Source organism: Rhineura floridana, chromosome 1 (assembly GCF_030035675.1).
Source record: "Rhineura floridana isolate rRhiFlo1 chromosome 1, rRhiFlo1.hap2, whole genome shotgun sequence".
NCBI classification, from domain to species: Eukaryota; Metazoa; Chordata; class Lepidosauria; order Squamata; family Rhineuridae; genus Rhineura; species Rhineura floridana.
In genome coordinates this window covers 177,474,498-177,494,336 of record NC_084480.1, presented here as the reverse complement: position 1 = coordinate 177,494,336, position 19,839 = coordinate 177,474,498, and the positions used below count along the sequence as shown (strand labels likewise).

The window sequence follows — 19,839 nt, the reverse complement described above, 5'->3', positions numbered from 1 at the left end:
GGGAGAAAGTCCCATTGAATTCACTAGGATTTCTAAATGCTATTTTCACAATGCTTAGGATTGTGGTGCAAAATGTTAAAGTTCTAATAAAGTTTAAGATGAAATTAAACAAAACATATTTTGCCTGAATACCTCTAGAGAGGAAACTGAGGAATATATAAGTGTTGACTAGTATACAGTAGGGCCCCGCTTTACGGCGTTCCGCTTTACCGCGCTTCGTTCATGCGGTGGTTTTCAATTAGGGAAAGGCCCCGCTCTTACAGCGCTTGTTCCGCTAATACGGTGGTTTTTTCTGTCGCGTGCCATTTTGACGTCATTTTTGCGCAACATGGCCCATTATAGTCTATGGGGGCCCGCTTTATGGCTATTTCTGCTTTATGACGGGCCTGGTCCCTAACCCGCCGTATTAGTGGGCCCCTACTGTAGTAATCAAAAGTGAAGTCAGGAGGAAAAGTATACACAAAGATACCAAATGTGGTGCCTGTGAAAAGTATTGATCTTCCTATGAATAAACAGGTAAAACAAAACAAGGAAGACCGGTGCTGGAACACCCACCCACCCCCAATATTCTTAGCTTTTCAGACAAGGACAGCTTGAATATTGTTAGGTGGAATGCAGGCAGGCTGCCCTCTTCTGACACACATGTGAATTACAGTAGTTAGCTGACCTTAGACTATTTGCATGTGTGTCACAAGCTACAAAGGCAAAAGTCTATGTTATTCCAAGAAGGGACAAAAAAAATCTCACTCATAGTGAGGTATATAAGCTTTGGGGGTTTTCTGGAGTTCATGGATCTCTCACAAGGTAAGTTACATAACACCTCATGAAGATACAGTACATTCAGGAGATTATTATGTCAGGCCAATTGTGTTTGTTATATATATCTGAATTGGTTGGTTGTCTTGTGTTACAGTATTTATTTAATTTAGTCTGATTCTGTCTGTTTACATGGAAGTGTGTACCACTATGTTCAGTGGGTCTTCCTCCCAATGAAATATGCATAGAATTGTAGCCTAATTTATTGACCATCTGTTCTGTCAATAATAATTTCCATACTTCTTATATTGGCTTTGTGAAATCAAAGACTCATTTGGGAAGTAAAAACATAAAAAAGACTATGAATTTTTTAAAGGTTGTGAGTCTCTTGGTCTTAGTTCTAGTCTGCAGGTCAACAGTTTCCTACCCTTGATCTATGATATACTTTCAATCTGTACAAGTATGCTTTATTACATTATGTATCAGTAATGTGTACTGTTGACATTTTAGGCTTTTTTATTGCCTTCATCTGAGATATCTTCAACTGAAAAAGTAGTGAAGGTATATAGGAAGTGGATACTCCAAGAGAAGCCCATGTTCATGGAAGAACCAGATATGAAGGAAAATGTTCCAGATGATGAAGGCATCTTAGATCATTCAACAACAGACACAGATGGCAAACAGGTACGCTACTAGCCATGATAAAATAAGTGAATAGTTTATAATGTGTAATTAATTGTGGTTTATGTGATGTGTGATTGACCAGCTAAGAACGATAGAACCTCACAAACTTAATTGTATTTGTTGATTTGTATCTAGCTATCTGCTGCTAGTTATGTGCCTGTTCCTCTCCTGTGCATTCCCACACTTCAGAGAGGACTGAGTTAGTTTATGCGTTGTATTATTTCCATTAGAAGTATTGCTGACCATCACTTTGGGGTTTGGGATATTTACAAAGAAATCAGCAGGATACTATAACTTAACACTTAGAGTACTGAAGTTCTGAGAATGACCAAATGCAACTGAGAGAAGATGTGTAGCAAATAAAATAATGTTACATGGTTAAGCAAAGGTTGTGCTTTGCTCAATAAATGTTTTAACTTCTTTGGCCTCAACTTCTTACACAGATTGAATACTCAATACCTTCTAATAACAGCAAATGGAGCACTTTGGGATCTTTTCTTCCCAAGTGTGTGTTATAACCTTCCATGTGATAGTATGAAATTTATTTATCTTACTTAAAAATATTTATGTGCCACCTTTCATCAGGATAGATTCCAGGGCCTTTTACAAAAATAAAAATGCAAATGGTGAAACATCTGAGAAGCAAACTCTATTTTTTATTTTGGTTTATGAGTGCTACTTGTAGTGAAATTCCTCTTTTCTATAGTATGCCAGGCTTATAGCAACATTTAATTATGTATATTATGCACATCATACAGTGCAATCCTATGCATGTTTGTTTTATATGTAAAACATATCCTGCCCTTCATCATTAAATGATCACAGGGTGGATTGCAACAATAATAACATACTGTTTACTCAGAAGTCAGATACATTGTGTCGAATGAGATTCGCTTCCCATAAAGCATGTTTTGGATTACAGCCTTAAAAGCATAGTTGTACCTTCAGATGTTTTATTATGTATGTGAACAAAACTTAGGAGCCACATGTCTGCAGTGTTCAGATTTAGAATCCAGATGTTTGCTACTGAAGTTAATTTCTAATCAGTTAGAAATATAGATGTGTGGGTTGCTTTTTGAACATTAATGAAGCTTTGCTCTTAATGCAGGGTTGAAATATTAAGTTCTAATATTAGTCCTTTCTCTTTAATCAAGGAAAAATTGCTAGAGGTTTTTGGGACATCCTTAATAGCTTTTTAAAAGTGTAAATAAAATATTACTGTTCCAGATACAATCCAGTCTCTCTCCCTTTCCAAATTGTGACAGGGACCAAAATACTAAGTTCATTTTGAAATGTCAGAAGACTGTAACTAATTTGTGTGGATTTCAATGCAACACTGATGTAATGCACAACTGATGAACATCTGTGAAACCATTGATATAATCCCAGTATAAAATTGAACTTTTGCAGATAGAGTGTCAGAGATTATCATTTTCTGCTGTTTATATCACAGAAAATATTTATTGGTTGCATATATACTATTACCAAAGGGAATTAAAGTCATTTTAATACAAAGTTCAAGTAATTCAACCCATTCAAAGAGTTGCAGCATTCTGAAATGTAATTCACTTATCTCTATACCCAGTGTTCAAATTCTTAGTCTCAGTCTTTAAATGCATATTTGGAAAGTTACTGTATATTTTCCTTCTAAACTTGATTACATTCTTTAGGTCATTTCTAGTTGCTTAAGAACTAGACATAGTTTTTCCAGTCTTAAATGTGTTCATATAGGCAAGGTCTAATTTCTTGGTTCTCAGTCAACCAAACTTTTCCTCTGCAGTGCTGCTCCAAGTAGAAGTATTGATATTTAAATACTGTCTCATGCGGTGCCCAGTTGTGTGGAGCCTATGCATGACAGCACTGATTTTCTTGGTGATAGCACTAACATGAAGTGAAGTCATTCGTTAGAAAAGATGTTGAAGCTGCTGAACTCTATTAAGAATAGCACTGATTTCATTGGGGACTACATTCTACATAAGCATGTTTAAAATTGGAGCAAGTTAAGGCTGTCAGAGTTTTGAAGAGTCACAGGGCCTCAAATGCCATATGATTTGCTTGTGCTTGTTGCACTGATCTATGATACTTGGATCATTACATCTTAACCATTTTAACATAAATATGATTATCCTATCTTAACCAGTCCATATTGTCCAATATATTTTTTAAGCTTACGTCTAGCCACTCTGGACATAAAAGATCCTCCAGTTGGGGAAGATCATACTCATTCTCGAATGCTGTTAACAAAGGATGTATGTTAGAAGATGAAAATGAGAATATTAAAGCAGGTCTTCAAGCTACACTACAGGTAAAATTTATGGGAAGAGGAGGAAGTTCAAACTGAACAGATTTTTAGTTTCATTGTTGCTAGCTTATTTCTGTGTCTGAAGATGAATGTTAAATATATATACAGACTATATGCATTTCTACAGAACTAGTAGACACAAAATGGAATTCATGCCCCCTAAATATCACTAATATATTATTGGCTGCTAAAAATCTGAGAATTGATTTGATGGATTTTGGGAGGGGACTTTTCCTACTGGTGGTTTTTGTAAGCCCCTCTCCCCAAAAATGTGATAATCTACTACTACAGGCTGATTCTAGCCTGAACACTCTAGGCTGCCTAGGTGCTTTGGAAGTTTTTAAGTTGTAATGCCAAGGACTCCTTCCTTCACCTCAGCTCTAGAAATATTAAACAGGAAGGACCTTTGGATTTACTTTCCCAAAGCCAAGGAGACACAAAACAAAAATCTTGTGAAATATTTTAACACAAAAGGCAGTTTAACCACTGTGCTGTTAGACCATGAGGAGATTTTCATGAGACATTCTAGAGAATTGCCTTTTAAAATCAAAGAAGTCAAATGTCAAAACATGAATAATTTTATTGGGGGGCAAAGGGGAAAGGAAAAAGGGAAGGCTCATATATATACACATATACACACCCTTGAAATCAAGATGTCAATAAATGTACAACCATTTTGGTTCAATAATACTGTGCCTTTAAAAAAAGCAAAATAGAATCGTAATTGGATTGTATGGTAGCTTGTATGCAGTCATATGTTTAATATTGGATATTATGATGTCTGCTAATTTTTTATCTTGGGGCAAGACCAGAATATATGATGATATATATATTAGCCATTAACACTGCTGGACAGGAAAAAGTTCATACAGAGGCACAATCTAGAACCCCCATTGTCTTGTTGAGGAACTTTTAATTTTCTTCTAGGAAGGGAAATACCACATATAGAATAGTTTTGTGGCTTTCCAGTAATTATGTACTGAAAAATGTTTTTAAAAAATGGTGATGAGTGGTCCTAGTGCTACCTGAACATATTTTCAGGACTACACACTGTATGGCTTTTGTCATAAAAGGATTGTAAGGTGCTTCCTTTTTTGTGGTTCTGGGAATGTATCTTAAATGTTCTGAAGAGAGCATAGTTTAACATTAGAAAGTAACTCTGAATAGAATTTGTTGACTGATGTTTTTTCCCCTATCTCCTTCCTTCCTTCTTCAAAATATTAAGGTGTTCTTGACAAACTCTGCAAATGTATTTTTATTGGAACCATGTACTGAAATACCTGCACTCCTGAAAGAGCAAGTTGATGCTTGCAGAGCGGTTTTGAGTATACTTAGGCGCATGATAATGGATCTTCCAATGAATAAAAAGACCTGGTATGTTTTTAATGTCTTCCCTATGGTTAGGTGTAATAAATTCACTTTTGTAACACATCTGGAAAATGGGGCTTATTCCCAGGTAAGTATGTACAGTATAGGATTGTGGATACAATCCTATACATACTTATCTGAGAATAAGCCCCCCTGAACTCAGTAGTTCTTATTTCTGAGTAGACATGTATGGGACTGTGCTGTTAGTTTTGTATATTTCAGAATTTTAAAACATCTATATGAATTTATAAAAATACGGAAGTGTGTTAAAATAATTAACATAGTTTAGTATTTTTTCAACCCCATGTATTATTATTTATTTTTATTTTCTTTCTTTATTAAATTTGAAAATAAAAAAGTAATTTAAAAACTCATCTGGAATATTTTACATAGAAATAAATTGTGGAAATCATTGACACTTTTTATTTCATTTTATGTAGTCTGTGTGAGTGCAGGCGTTTCCCATCCTTTCTTCATGCACGGACATCTCTACATGTTTCTCTCTCACAAATAATAATAATGATAGGAAAGTTGGCGCCCTGGGCTCCTGGGAGGAAGGGCGGGGTATAAACTTAATAAGTAAATAAACCCCGTGTGTACATCTGTCTTAATACACGAATTGGAACTCTGCATCTCAATTAATTTGTGAGACTAGAATTTGGTTTTTGGAACTGACAACAAGTGTCGATTACTAAACCTTTCACATTGCACATATGTAGACACTTAACTGAAACAGTAAGACTTGGAAGCCATAGCACAGAAAAATGTAAACATAGGGTCTGCTGATTTTTGAGAACAGATTCTTAAAATAGATATTGTTATTGATAATTCTGATTTGTAAAAGAAAAACAATTGCGGCAGAGGGTTGAAATAATACACACGACACAATAAACTGGATTGAACAAAGGGCCACTTTATTAAACTATAAACCAAACTTTAACTACCCTGTAGAGGAAAACCTAGGTGCGGAACTATCTATAAGCAAGTTTTTGGTTACAGCTCTCGGGCGACGAGCCCCTGCTGGGACAAGTGTAAGCCTTCTTATCTTACCCTTTACCCCAGCCACACCTGGAGGTGAGCAGGGGGGCCTTCCCATGTCACCACCCCCCAGGGCCATACAACTCCGGTAAGCAGGCCCCAGAAGCAGTCCATATCCTGCCCTCGGGCCATAAAGCCCTCCCTGGCAGGCCTCCGGAACCACCAATCACCTCCAAAGGTGCCTAAGGGGGCCACCAATCTGTCCTTACCTACTTCCCTTCCCGCACCTATCCACCACCAAAAGGGGGACAAATCTCTATTTAGTCCCCCTTTACCCCACTGCTGAGAAGCACCTCTTGCAAACACCTCTGCAGGTCTCCCAAAAAGATGCTGTTCCCTGCATCAGTCAGGTGAATTCCATCAGCCCTGTAAAGTTCAATCCACATGTGCCTTATATCAGGGTACTGCAAAGCCAAACCCACATATGCCAAAAGGTGCCAACCGAAGCTGCCGGTTGACCCTCTTGTGTGCCCATACCACTACCCCAAGCAACGCCATATCTAACGAGGGCATATGTCTGACCAGATCAGACGACCAGAGGCCATCGTCTCACAAACTGCATGTCCTCACATGCCTGCAAACTGAGGGCCTTGCCCTTAAGTAACCAAGGTCATTCCCACCCAGGCGAATGACCACCTCATGCAGAACCATCCACACCAAACCTTGCTGGAACCACATGGGTAGGAGCCCATCCCAGCGCATACTCTGTCGACCCAGCCATTGAACCATGGCCCACCGTCTGAGGCCCAGCTGCAAACCAACTTGAGATTGTGGCCCCAAGGCCAGCCCATAAGATCATGCCATAGCTGCTGAGTAGGCTGTGCCTCCACTCCGTCCCCATCCAGCAACCTGCCAAAGGCAGAAACAATTGTGGACAGTTGGGTCCTGGACCTCCAGGCTCACCCAGGTGTGAATGTTTCCAGTACGCCTCATAATTCCACCTTCCAGTACCTGCACCCACGTTTATAAAAACCCAAGATAGACTGAGCCCAGTAGGCAACTCCATCATCATGTAAGCAACTCAAATTCCAGAGGAACATGTCCCAAGCCCCTATGGGGTCTGCCATCAGGCCTTGCGGTGCTAAACCAAAACTTTGCGAGGGGAGATCTGTCCTCATGAATAACAAACAACCAATCCTGGAGCCTCAGGTATCCAAGAAACACTGTACTGCCCTCACAGGGCAGGTGTCCAGTCTTGGGGCAGCATAAAACGATGGTGCGACCCGTGCACCACTGGTCTGCCTCAAAACTAACCTCGGACCACAGGAAGGTTCATGCAGAAGAGTCTGACCTGGACCCAGCCACCTCCTCCCCCGTCCAGAAGGTTCCAAAATTAATGCGGGGGCCGCTGCATGTAACTGCTGAGCTTCAAAGGATGATAACCACTGGGCACCCCCTGACTAACAATCCCCATATCAGGTCAGGTGAAAAAGGGGGGGTGACAATCCAGGGTATGCAGGTGTTTCCCAGCCCAGCTGGCCAGCCCATGATATATTCTAAAGTTGTCCGAACGATCCTGAAAGCCACCTGCTTTAGCCTCAAAGGACAGCCCTGCCAGCTTGCCTTGTAGCGCACTGACAGACAGGCTTTTACTCCTGCCATCCACGAGGAAGTCCAGCACGCGATTCATGGAATAGGCCACACAGTCGCATAGCCCCCGCTTGCCCTGAACTCTTTCGCGTAGCCCTTCCTGAATTCTGAAAGCTGGTGAGCGTGCAGGGACAACGGATAGACTTATGGCCCTCTCCTGCTCCGCTCCCTGATCTTCCGTGACAGTGCATCATGACGCTATTCCCAATACCCTGCACACACCATGCCCCAAAAGAAAACAGTAAAACATAGGTACTGGAGAACTAAGGAACAGACAAGGGCCATAACCCTAGTACTCCAAGATATAAGGAAGTTACAAACCTGGCCCATGGCCATGTTACCACCCAAGATGAACAGCAGGAAAGAGGACTACACAGCCAGGTTGGCGCATAAAGCAGCCATAACCCTGAACCTGTGGTAAGGCTGTAAAAAACCCTGTCATAGCATCATAAACCTGCCTTAAATGACCCCCAACACCTGGAGGGCAAAAAGGAAAACTTTCCTGGCCTCCGAAAACTCCAGGATCTTGATCTGCAACACACTGCCCCAGAGTCAATCCTGATACCCAGGAAGGTTAACACTGGGGCAGGATCCTCCATTTTCCCAGCTGCTAAGCGAAAAACCCCAGTTACATAGCCAGGCTATAAACTGTGACATCAAGTGCTAACATGCACCCCAGAATCTGCCCTACCTATGAACAGCAAATCATGCAGACAGTGCCCCTGAGCCCACTTGCCTCCGGACTGTCCCATCCAAGGAGGAGCTGAAGAGCTCCATGTGAGAAATAGGGAAGCCCCCAGGTAATGCTCTGCCACCTAACATTGACCGAAAAGGCAAAAACCCAGCAGCTCAAAATCCGCCGTGTGTACCAGCAGGAGACAAAAGGCAGATTAGATGTCACACTTGCCCATAAGGCACCTCTAGTGCACTGTTCATAGACTATCTGGTATGAAGCCGTTACTGACGGGCCCCATGTGTAAGACAGGTGGTGAATTAGATGGAGTTCTGCAGCTGCCACTTTGGGCACTATACCTGGGGGGGGCATCCTGAGAGCAGAGGTAAGGGGTGACGGGAAGGCGCCAAGAACCCTGTCCAACTGTACATTGTTACCAGTCTTTCCCTGGACAATTGCAGCAATGACTTTGTTGTTGTTATGTGCCTCCAAGTCGACTACGACTTATGGCGACCCTATGAATCAGTGACCTCCAAGAGCATCTGTCATGAACCACCCTGTTCAGATCTTGTCAGTTCAGATCTGTCATTTCCTTTATGGAATCAATCCATCTCTTGTTTGGCCTTCCTCTTTTTCTACTTCCTTCTGTTTTTCCAAGCATTATTATCTTTTCTAATGAATCATGTCTTCTCATTATGTGTATGAAGGCCAGCCGGGGGTCGGAGTATAGGATCTGTAAACCAAAAGCCCATAACAAAATGAGTCTCCCCATAAACCGGGTAGCCTGTGAGCGAAGTTCATAGTACCTCGAGCTTAACTGGGGAGGGACCCTTCTCCATGAGCAGCTTCTGCTGGGGGCTGCTTCTTACCCCTTCAAGGATCCCTGGCCCCATACCCTGCTTTTTCACACATCATCCTGTAAAGAAAAAAGTATATTTTACCAGCTACTATTTCATTGCCGCTAACCCAGTTCCACTAAAGCCACTAATGCTGAAAAATATTGCAACTGATGTTGAAAAATTTTGCTTTCACTAATATTTGACCCCACTGTAGCTGTTTTAACCTTGTGGGTTATAAAACCAACATCAGAATGCAAAATTTGCATGCTATATTTGAGTTCAGGTAAAAGATACCATTCCTAAAGCAACCGATTCTGAGGCTATGTTGCTGTCACCAACATTTGGCCCCACCGTTGCAGTTTTTTCCCCAGTGGGTTTCCAACCCCTATCAGAATAGATGTGCCAATGCAAAAGTTGTGTGCTATATGCGACTTCAGGTAAAAGACATCAGAAATCCTAATAAAGAAGGTTTTGTTGTTGTTGCTGCAAAGATTGTCAGGAAAGGATGAAGATTCTGTGTGGACATTGAAAGGCAGCCTCTGTTCAATAAGGGTATAAGATTCTATCAAATATGAATAAGAGCCTATCAAGTAAGTCTGGCTCTCCTCTTTATTCCCATCCTCCAAGTAAACCCCATTATCATCCAGTTAAACCTTCCAGTTCCTACTTGCTCCTTTTAATATAAAAACACCATATGCTTCGTTTTAATACCCTGTTATCTCTGCGCTAATATCTCTGCACACCATTGCCATCTGACCACAAAAAGCCCCAAAGGCTCACCAGGCCACACAGCAGGCCACAATGCAATACAATGGTAACAGACCGAAGCACCCCAAACCCAACACATGCCTGGGCCCAGCAAGAGGCCGTGAGCCTAACCAAGGAGATGAACAGGATAATCCCGTATGTTCTACTGGGTAAAGCTGCCAGTAAAAAGCAAGTACCTCCGTTGCATTAACCAATATAGGCTGAAACTTCCACTCCAATGCCTGGCCTTAATGAGGGGCAAAGGCTCAGAAAGCCTGTCCCTAAGACATGGGTCGCACCCATCCAGCCTCCACCAGATAAGGAGAGCCTAATCCCAGGCCTGCCCCAAACTCTGATTATGAGGGGGAAAGCTTGAATGCCAAAAGGGGGAATACAGTCCCTTCCCTTATATCCTCACTACTTAAACAAGCCCCCTGGGATTGAAATGAGAACCTAAAAGATGAATTGGGGGGGGGCAGGCCCAAAGTTTAAGAAGCCTCTGTTCCTTGTATCCCCACCCCTTAAACACCCTGTGTGGGGGGGAAGTGAATGTGACCTAAAAGATGAATGGGGGGGGTGCCAGACCCAAAGCCTAAGAGGCCACTAATTGCCACCTGCGCGGGATGGGGGCTAGGAAAGGCCTCTTTTATTATTAACTATTTATTTATTATAAAATTTATTCATGTGTGTTGATAAATAAATATCCAGGATTTGCAAGTGGTCTCCCATCCAGTGAGAGGCCAGGCCAGACCTTGCTTAGCTTCAGCCCGGCACTTGCTGCCTTTCACTTCTAACCACCTTCTGGGGATACATTTATTTATTTATGTATTTATTTCTTTTACTTAGACCACAGCACCACTTGCGTGCAGCGTCTGCTCCATCCCGGGGGGGGGGGAAGAAGACCCCGACCTCGCTAATGAAGCCCACTTAGCTGCCACCGCCACCGCTCCAAAGGTGTGCCGATGGCCCGTGGCAGTCCTGTCGCCCTCTCCCCAGCAGTGGGAGAGCCGGAATCGAGCCGGTTAGGCCCCCACCAATGCGGCCTGAACACTGCAGCCATGCTAATAAGGGCCCAAAAACAAAATGGCTGCCGCCGTCTGCTCAACTGCCACCACCGTCGCTCCAAAGGCATGCCAATGGCCTGCGGCAGCACTGTCGCCCTCTCCCCAGCAGTGGGGGAGGCAGAATCAAGCCGGCTAGGCCCACACCAACTTGGCCTGTATGCCGCAGCCATGCTAATAAGGGCCCGAAAATGGCATCCTCCACGCGGCTGTCACAAAATGGCCACTGCCCTCTGTCCCGCCTTGTCCTCCATCCTGAGCCGTCGCGGTCCAAGAGGAAGGTAGGGACCGCGGCACAGGCTTAAATAGCCCAATGCCGCCCTGCCCCCTCATGCAGCAAGACGCGCCACGCGCCCACAGTGCGATGCATGACCGCTGCCCACTCCTCCAATGGCGGCAAGGGCTTCAACCCCCAACCGCAAATGCGCACCAAATGTTTGCGAAATAAGAAGTTTTATTTTTTTATGACTGAAAAATAATGCCATAAGAATCCAGAATGGTATGACATTAATTAAATGAAAAGATACAGTTTTTAAAGATTAGAATATGGGGTTTAAATATTGGTGTGTGTGTTATGTGCCTTCAGGTTGATTATGACTTGTGGCGACCCTATGAGTCAGGGACCTGTGAATCAACATTTGTTATAAACAACCCTGTTCAGATCTTGTAAGTTCACGTCTGTGGCTTCCTTTATGGAATCAATCCATCTCTTGTTTAGTCTTCCTCTTTTTCTACTCCTTTCTGTTTTTCCCAGCATTATTGTCTTGTCTAGTGAATCATGTATTCTCATGATGTGTCCAAAGTATGATAACCTTAGTTTCATCATTTTAGCTTCTAGTGATAGTTCTGGTTTTATTTGTTCTAACACCCAATTATTTGTCTTTTTCGCAGTCCATGGTATTCGCAAAACTCTCCTCCAACACCACATTTCAAATGACATGATTTTTCTCTTATCCAGTTTTTCATGGTCCAACTTTCACATCCATACTTAGAGATTGGGAATACCATGGTCTGAATGATCCTGACTTTGGTGTTCAGTGATACATCTTTGCATTTTTCTAGTTCTCTCATAGCTGCCCTCCCCAATCCTACCCTTCTTCTGATTTCTTGACTATTGTCTTCCTTTTGGTTAATGACTCTGCCAAGGTGTTGATAATCCTTGACAAGTTCAATGTCATCATTATCAACGTTAAAGTTACATAAATCTTCTGTTGTCATTACTTTAGTCTTTTTGATGTTCAGCTGTAGTCCTGCTTTTGTGCTGTCCTCTTTAACTTCATTCGATTCAGGTCATTACTGGTTTCTGCTAGTAGTATGGTATCATCTGCATATCTTAAATTATTGATATTTCTCCCTCTAATTTTCACATCTTCTTCATCTTGGTCCAATCCCGCTTTCCATATGATACGTTCTGCATATAGATTAAACAAATAGGGTGATAAAATACACCCCTGTCTCACACCCTTTCCAGTGGGGAACCAGTTGGTTTATTTTATTTATTTATTTATTGTATTTGTATACCGCCCCATAGCGAAAGCTCTCTGGGCGGTTTACAGCAACTCCATATTCTGTCCTTACAGTAGCCTCTTGCCCAGAGTATAGGTTGCACATCAGAGCAATCAAATGCTGTGGCACCTCCATTTCTTTTAAAGCATTCCATAATTTTCCATGATCAACACAATCAAAGGCTTTGCTGTAATCTGTAAAGCACAGGATGATTTTCTTCTGAAATTCCTTGGTCCATTCCATTATCCATTGTATGTTTGCAATATGATCTCTGGTGCCTCTTCCATTTCTAAATTCAGCTTTGACGTCTGGCATTTCTTGCTCCATATATGGTAAGAGCCTTTGTTGTATAATCATGAGCATTACTTTATTTGCATGGGATATTAAGGCAATAGTTTCATAATTACTGCATTCCCTGGGATCCCCTTTCTTTGGAATCGGGATGTATATTGAACGTTTCCATTGTTGGCAATGGAACAATGGGGGCCATTGTTTAGTTTTCCATATTTGTTGACAAATGTTTATCAACATTTGGACAGATTCAGTCTCAGTAACTTGTAGCAACTCTACTGGTATGCCATCTGTTCCTGGTGATTTGTTTCTTCTGGGTATTTTAAGAGCAGCTTTCACCTCACATTCTAAAATTTCTGGTTCTTCATCATAGGGTTCCTCCATGAATGAATCTGTCATCCTTGCATCTCTCTTATAGAGTTCTTCAGTGTATTGCTTCCATCTTCCTTTTATTTTATCTCGGCCAGTCAGTGTGTTCCTCTATTGATTATTCAACATTCCTACTCTTGGTTTAAAGTTCCCTTTCATTTCTCTAATCTTTTGGAATAGGGCTCTTGTTCTTCCCTTTTTGTTGTCCTCTTCTATTTCTATACAATAACTATTGTAATAGTTCTCTTTGTCCCTACATACTAGTCACTGTATTGTTGCATTTAGGGTTCTGACTGTGTTTCTATCTCCTTCTGCTTTTGCTTTCCTTCTCTCTAACCATTTTAAGAGTTCCTGTTAACTAAAGCTTTTGTCTTTTTGCATTCTAATGTTTCTGACTTCACTCCATAGTTTTTCTGGTTCTCTGTCAACTAAGTTTAAAGCCTCAAATCTGTTCCTTATTCATCTTTATATTCTTCTGGGATGTTTTTTAAATTGTATTTTGGCATTATGATTGCTTTATTTTTCATCTTTAGCTTTACTCTGATATTATCAGTTCATGATCTGTACTGCAGTCTGCTCCTGGGCTTATTTTCGCAGGAAGTATGGAACTTCTCCATCTTCTGCTACCAGTTATATAATTTGATTCCTATGTTGACCATTTGGTGATGTCCATGTGTACAGTCTTCTTTCCAGTTGCTCAAAAAATTTGCACACTAAGCTCTGCCCCACATGTCCCCATCCCCATCGCCCTCCAGTTCATCTTGATTGTGTGAAGTGAGGAGACTCCTTTATTTGTGGAAGCTATTTGCACAATTTAGAATCGCTCTAATCAACCAGAAAGTTTTTGGAAGCTCTTACTTACAGTTTTACGTAACCGTGGCTTCCTGATTTGCCCAAACAAGGGATTGTAGTTCAACACTAACTGTGGTCAGTTTCAAAACAAGCCAACTTCACAGCATGTTTTATGAAGCTGGCTTGTTTAAACTAGCCATAGTTAATGTTAAACCACAATCCCCAGTTTAGATGAAAACTGCAGTTAACTAAAACTGAAAGCAAAACTTCCAAAAGAGAAGTGAGGGAAGAGAAGGGGAATGGGGGGGAATATGTGCGCCTGGGAGGAGGTTAGCCTTGTTTATGTAGCACTAAGCCATAGTGTCACATAACATCTGCACATGGTCATGACAGTGTGTTTAACACAGGGATGTGGAGCCTTTTTGGCCCAGCTGGCCAGATTGTTTGTTTATTTATTTAATTAATTTGTATCCCTTCCTTCCTTCCAGCAGGAGCCCAGGGCGGCAAACAAAGTGCTAAAAACACTTTAAAACATCATAAAAACAGATCTTAAAATACATTAAAACAAAACAGTGTTAAAAACATTTTTTTAAAAAACAACTTTAAATAAAGGGTTAAAAACATTATTAAAAAACATATTAAGCAATTCTAACACAGACGCAGACTGGGATAGGTCTCAACCTAAACGGCTTGTTGAAAGAGGAAAGATTGTTATCAGCTGTTCACCCATGTAGACAGTTTGACAGATGGGCTGTCCTGCCAAAAGAGCCCTGCGTAGTGCTTTGAAGAACTGCTGATCAGAAGGCTTGAACTTCCTACCCATCAGCTGATGGGTGGGTAGTTCTAGGTTACTTTTTGCAGGGGAACTCATTTACACAGCTGAACCAGCTGCACCTCTATCTGCCCCATACCTTACCTGACATTACATATAGCATCAGGTAGGCATGATTTGGGAGAAATGGCCTTACAGGCCAAATAGGAGTCCTTGTAGGCCAAATTCGCCCCACAGGCCAGAGATTCCCTAACGCTTCTTTAATGCAGTTATTTGTAGATATAGAATATCTTATTTCCTGTGTTGACTCTGCTATTCTCCATATCTAATAAGTGTACTTTAAACATGAATGGAAACTACCATTTATCTATGTTTGTGATGATCACAATGATATTGGCACTTATTTCTTTAGAACATCATCCTATCTGAAAAATGGCAGTGCCAACATTAGTCCAAGTGAGTGTAGTGAAAGATCATATTTAACATACTTGTATATTTTTCCTATGTAAAATAAAATTATTAAATCTGATATATTTCTGAATATGTTTTTCAATTTTGTCCTAGGGAGCAAATGCTAAAAATACTACTTAACATAACAGAAGCTGTCATGAACAAATCCAAAGAGAACCAAATAAAGGACACATTTGCTCAAAACTTGGCAGGATTGTTGTTTCGGGTATGTCTCCTTTGTAGGGAACATGAGGTAGAAACCAACATTTTAGAACACTGTTTTTAGAAAGGTGGCAATCAAAATACAGTGGCAGTAAGAATTGTGGTTTTCCCCCCCATAAAAATGCTTGTGTGTTTCTGAAAAGGTATAGTTTTGTTCATTTAGGTGTTGGTTAATGACAAGTGCACAAATCTTCTGGATTCACGCAGCTTATCATTTAATTACAATTACTGCTGTTCACTGCTGCAGCATAACCAAATGAGCAACATGGGAAGTAAGGAGACATGGAAATGACAGGAAGGACTATAGGAATACCACCTGAATGAAGACATACGCCTTAGCTGTTGAAAAAAGGAATGGGTTCTGATTTTGTTGCCACTTTACTTCCTGGTTGCTGTTTCATCGGCCAGTTTTCCATGCTCTCCGGGGCTGAGATACCCCTACTGTTTCTCACAGCTAAACTGAAATTTGCTTTAAAGGTTGGATCTTCTGTGAGAAAAATCCTTCTATTCTTGCTTATGTAAACTGGGAGTGGGGCAATGTATGCTGGGAGTGTGGGGGGGGCACGCCCACACACATGATCCAGTCAAAGCTGAGCAAGTCCCACTTATTTAACGATAGAGACGTGCCTGTGCTCTCAAGAGTGTAATGTTGAAAGACTGGAACTACAAAGTGCTTAACTTTGCTTATGTTTGCAAACTGCTTCTACCAGTGTGAGAGACAGAATAGAAATGTATTTTAGTAAGAAAAAAAAGAATGTAATGCTGTTCGTTAGGAAAATGGTAAGCTGAGAGAATTAATGTTCAATTAGTACTTACTAAGTCTGTTATATTAAAACAGGAATTAAGTCTAAAAACTGGAATTGGAAAATAAAGCAAAGTTCAAGGATGTTTAAAAAATATGAAAATAAACTTATAGTGGGGCTGGTTTTACAAAATAGGTTCTGAATAAATCAGTGTAAATCAATGCATTATAGTTCTTGCATTATAAGAAGGTGAAGGTAGGAGTGATTGATCAGGACATGAACAAATGGATTGAATGAATATCTTAAATTACATTCGAAACATTTTAGACAGCAAGAAAGATAAAGAAAAAGAGCTTTTAACATGAAAAAGTTACTGCTTCTGAATGAAATATTTTTGTGTTCGCTAAGATAGAATGTAGAACATGGATTGATGATGCTGCCTTGACAAATTTTTATGTGTAAGCACGTGCAAATGTATCCTTTCCTCCAGATATCAATGGGTTTTAAATTCTAGATGAAAAGTCATTGTGTTCTTTCCCCTTACCCGTTTCTTGTCTCCTCATCACAGACACTCATTGTGGCTTGGATCCGTGCAAATCTGAGTGTTTATATTTCTCGAGAGCTCTGGGATGAATTATTACGTGTGCTGTCATCCCTTACAGAGTGGGAAGAACTAATAACAGAATGGGCTAACATAATGGATTCTCTAACATCTGTTTTAGCAAGGACAGTGTATGGCATTGAAATGACCAATTTGCCACTGGATAAGCTGAGTGAGCAAAAAGAGAAAATACAACGAGGCAAAGGTAAACCTTGGTTAGGTTAAAACTGTTGCGGTTGTGTGTGTTTATCTGTGAGAGAATGTTAGTCAGGACAAAGATGATTGCACGTTATGTTTAGTAAATATTAAGCTGCTGTATTATCCAAAAGGTAAGGCCAATATTCTTTATTCCTCTGCAGTCAGTCTCCCTTCAGCCATAATTTAGTCAGCCATGTTTGTTTGCAGCTTGGCCTATGTACTCCTGCTACTGTCCTGACATTCCCACCCATAGCACCAAATGGTCTAACATAAAATACAAGTGAATTACCAGCTTTTATTACTTAATTTCCATGCTGTGAGTGGCATAAAGTGAATGAGTTCACACAAAACCAGGAGACTTTCAGATGTCTTGAAGATGACCATAGGTAGCTTTATATAAAAAAACAAAGCATCTACAAATTGAATGTAGACCAGAAATAAGTATGTTGCTTATCTTGAGGTCTGTGTTGGAAACGTAGCAGCAGCTGAAGCTCTGGAACTTTTATTTTAATATTAATTTGATATCAATGAGTATGTTCAAATAATGTACATAAAATTAGTAAAACACACATTGTACTTCTGTGATGGTATTTTTTGCAGTTTGCTCTGTACATATGAAACTACGAATTCTTGGATTTTGTTGGTTATCATGATTTAAGATGGGTTCTCTGTATTGCTGAATTAGGTGAATCTCCTATTTACCTTTTCTTATCTACTGAAATACAATTAGAGCTGAGTTTTCCAACACCAACAAATAGTTTTTCTACTACAGTAGGGCCCCACTCATATGGCAGGTTACGTTCCAGGCCCCTGCTGAAAAGCAAAAACCCAACTGTATTCCAGCCCTACTGTAGTAAGTGGGGCCCTACTGTGTTCCAGCCACCGTGCTCCAGCTGACAGCAATCAGCTGTAGCACGGGGAGCTCTCGTGCTCCAGCTGATCGCTGTCAGCTGTAGCACGGGGAGCTCTCACGCTCCAGCTGATCGCTGTCAGCTGGAGCGTGGTGGCTGGAGCTTCCCACACTCCAGCTGATCGCCCCGCTGGCGCTGCCGTATTAGCGGAACACCAAAAAGTGGGGTGTCGAAAAACAGGGCCCTACTGTATCTGAAAAGCAGATAGTATTTATATCATTTCAGTTCAAATGCCTTTCAAAGTAGCCTTTTATCCACATCTTCTATATACGTATGCAATGAGATGTTCTTAAGAAACAATATTTTGCCTAGGTATTGCTGATTTGCAATGTTCTAATGTATGAAAATGTGGGACATCTTCCTTCAGTAATGGGGTTGGCTAAACAATTATGCAGCTTCCACAAGTACATTTGAAGCCCATTTTATTAATTTATTTTGGCTGATTTCTTTGGCTTTGGGACCTTGTACTTTCACAAGTTGTCAGTTTCTGCCGCTGTGAATGGTTGTGCTGTTATACTATATGTGGCAAATGAGTTGTTGTATCTCCACAATGTGTCTTCCCAGCAAATACCGACAACAGAGAGAGAAGTGTCTGTTAGCATACAGAGGAGCATGTCTGTGGCTCCCCAGTATGTCCCCATTCACTTACAGACCCATTGCTTTTTTCATGTTTTTGCTGCAGAAAGTGTGAATGGTCATGATTAAGTGTTCATGTAGAAAGCTAGAGTTTGTCGGTACTGAAGAGGTGTCCTCTTTCATTCTTGTGTTGCTAGAAGAAACTCATCAGATTGGGTTTTGGTGCCACCCTGTGGTCGCAGGCTGGAAAGACAACTTTGAAGGAAATAGGCAGCCCCTATAACGTTCAGTTCAGTTTCCTTCCTCTCTCAAAGTGGTCACATTTCTTCCAGCTCCTGTCTTTTCTCAGGCTTGAATTATTTTCTATTGTATTTTCCATTGCTTAAAATCGCTCTCCTTTTTTCCTTCTGTCCTCTCCCCCCCCCACCTTGCTTTGTTTACCACTTTGAGGAGGGAAGGCTGGTGTTTTTTCTTCAGAGGTCTGACTTTTTTACCTCAGTGCCCTCACAAGGAGCCATTAGTCCACTGAGTTCTCTTGTCAGACACTTGTGTTGTACTTGCTACAGACTGCTCAGCTGTGCTTTTTGCACCATAATTACAGATAGAGTTACCAGGTCTCCGGTTTTCGGCCGGAGTCTCCGGTTTTTGGGGGGGCCCTCTGGCTCTCCGGCTAGCACCCCTTAATCCCCAGACTCTCAGCTTCAATTTTTTAAAAAATTAAGTTTCTAGGTAGTCTCGTTCCTGAGATATACTCCAAAACATCAGCCCCCCTGCGACTGTTTAATCTATTTAACTGATACAGTGCTGAAGTTGGTTCCTAGTTCCCAGTTCCTTATTTGCTTGAAAGTTCAAAACACTAAAAAAGAAGAGTTGACAACTACAGCAGCTTCAAACCAAACTTAACATGTCTCTGAACCCCAATATATATGTTGGGGTACCCTGTATGATATATCACTGTGATCGGGGGACTCACCCCGTCAAGAATAACAATACATTTATACAATCAAAATCATCAGGCTTCTGATATTATCATAAATACATAATGATGTCATAAAATCATAAAAAATAAGTAACTGGGGGAGCACACCCCAAACTCTGCTCTGGGAGAGGACAACTCATACACCCCATGAAAGGGGAGGGTGTCCTCTATGAGATGCCACTGCGTCCCGCCTGGCCCAGAGCTTCTGCTGGGCGCAGGGCATGGAGAAGGGCATTTATGCAAAATCAAAGCAGACCAAAACATACAGGAAAAAATAAGTACCTGGGGGTGCCCACCCCAAAATCTGCTCTGGGCCAGGACAAATCATATACCCCAGGAAAGGGGAGGGTGTCCTCTATGAGATGCCACTG

The 19,839-nt window shown here is 41.2% G+C and overlaps 1 protein-coding gene across 5 annotated transcripts in view; it reads left to right on the top strand.

Annotated features, from left to right (window-relative positions):
* Positions 1-19,839, top strand: part of RALGAPA2 (Ral GTPase activating protein catalytic subunit alpha 2) — a 299,150-nt gene that overhangs the window by 57,623 nt on the left and 221,688 nt on the right. For all 5 annotated transcript variants that reach the window (XM_061587941.1, XM_061587904.1, XM_061587913.1 and 2 more), the window contains exons 11-15: positions 1,267-1,440; positions 3,608-3,745; positions 4,968-5,116; positions 15,353-15,464; positions 16,772-17,009. In XM_061587941.1, the coding sequence (XP_061443925.1) occupies positions 1,267-1,440; positions 3,608-3,745; positions 4,968-5,116; positions 15,353-15,464; positions 16,772-17,009 (811 nt within the window). The remainder of the gene's footprint in view (positions 1-1,266; positions 1,441-3,607; positions 3,746-4,967; positions 5,117-15,352; positions 15,465-16,771; positions 17,010-19,839) is intronic.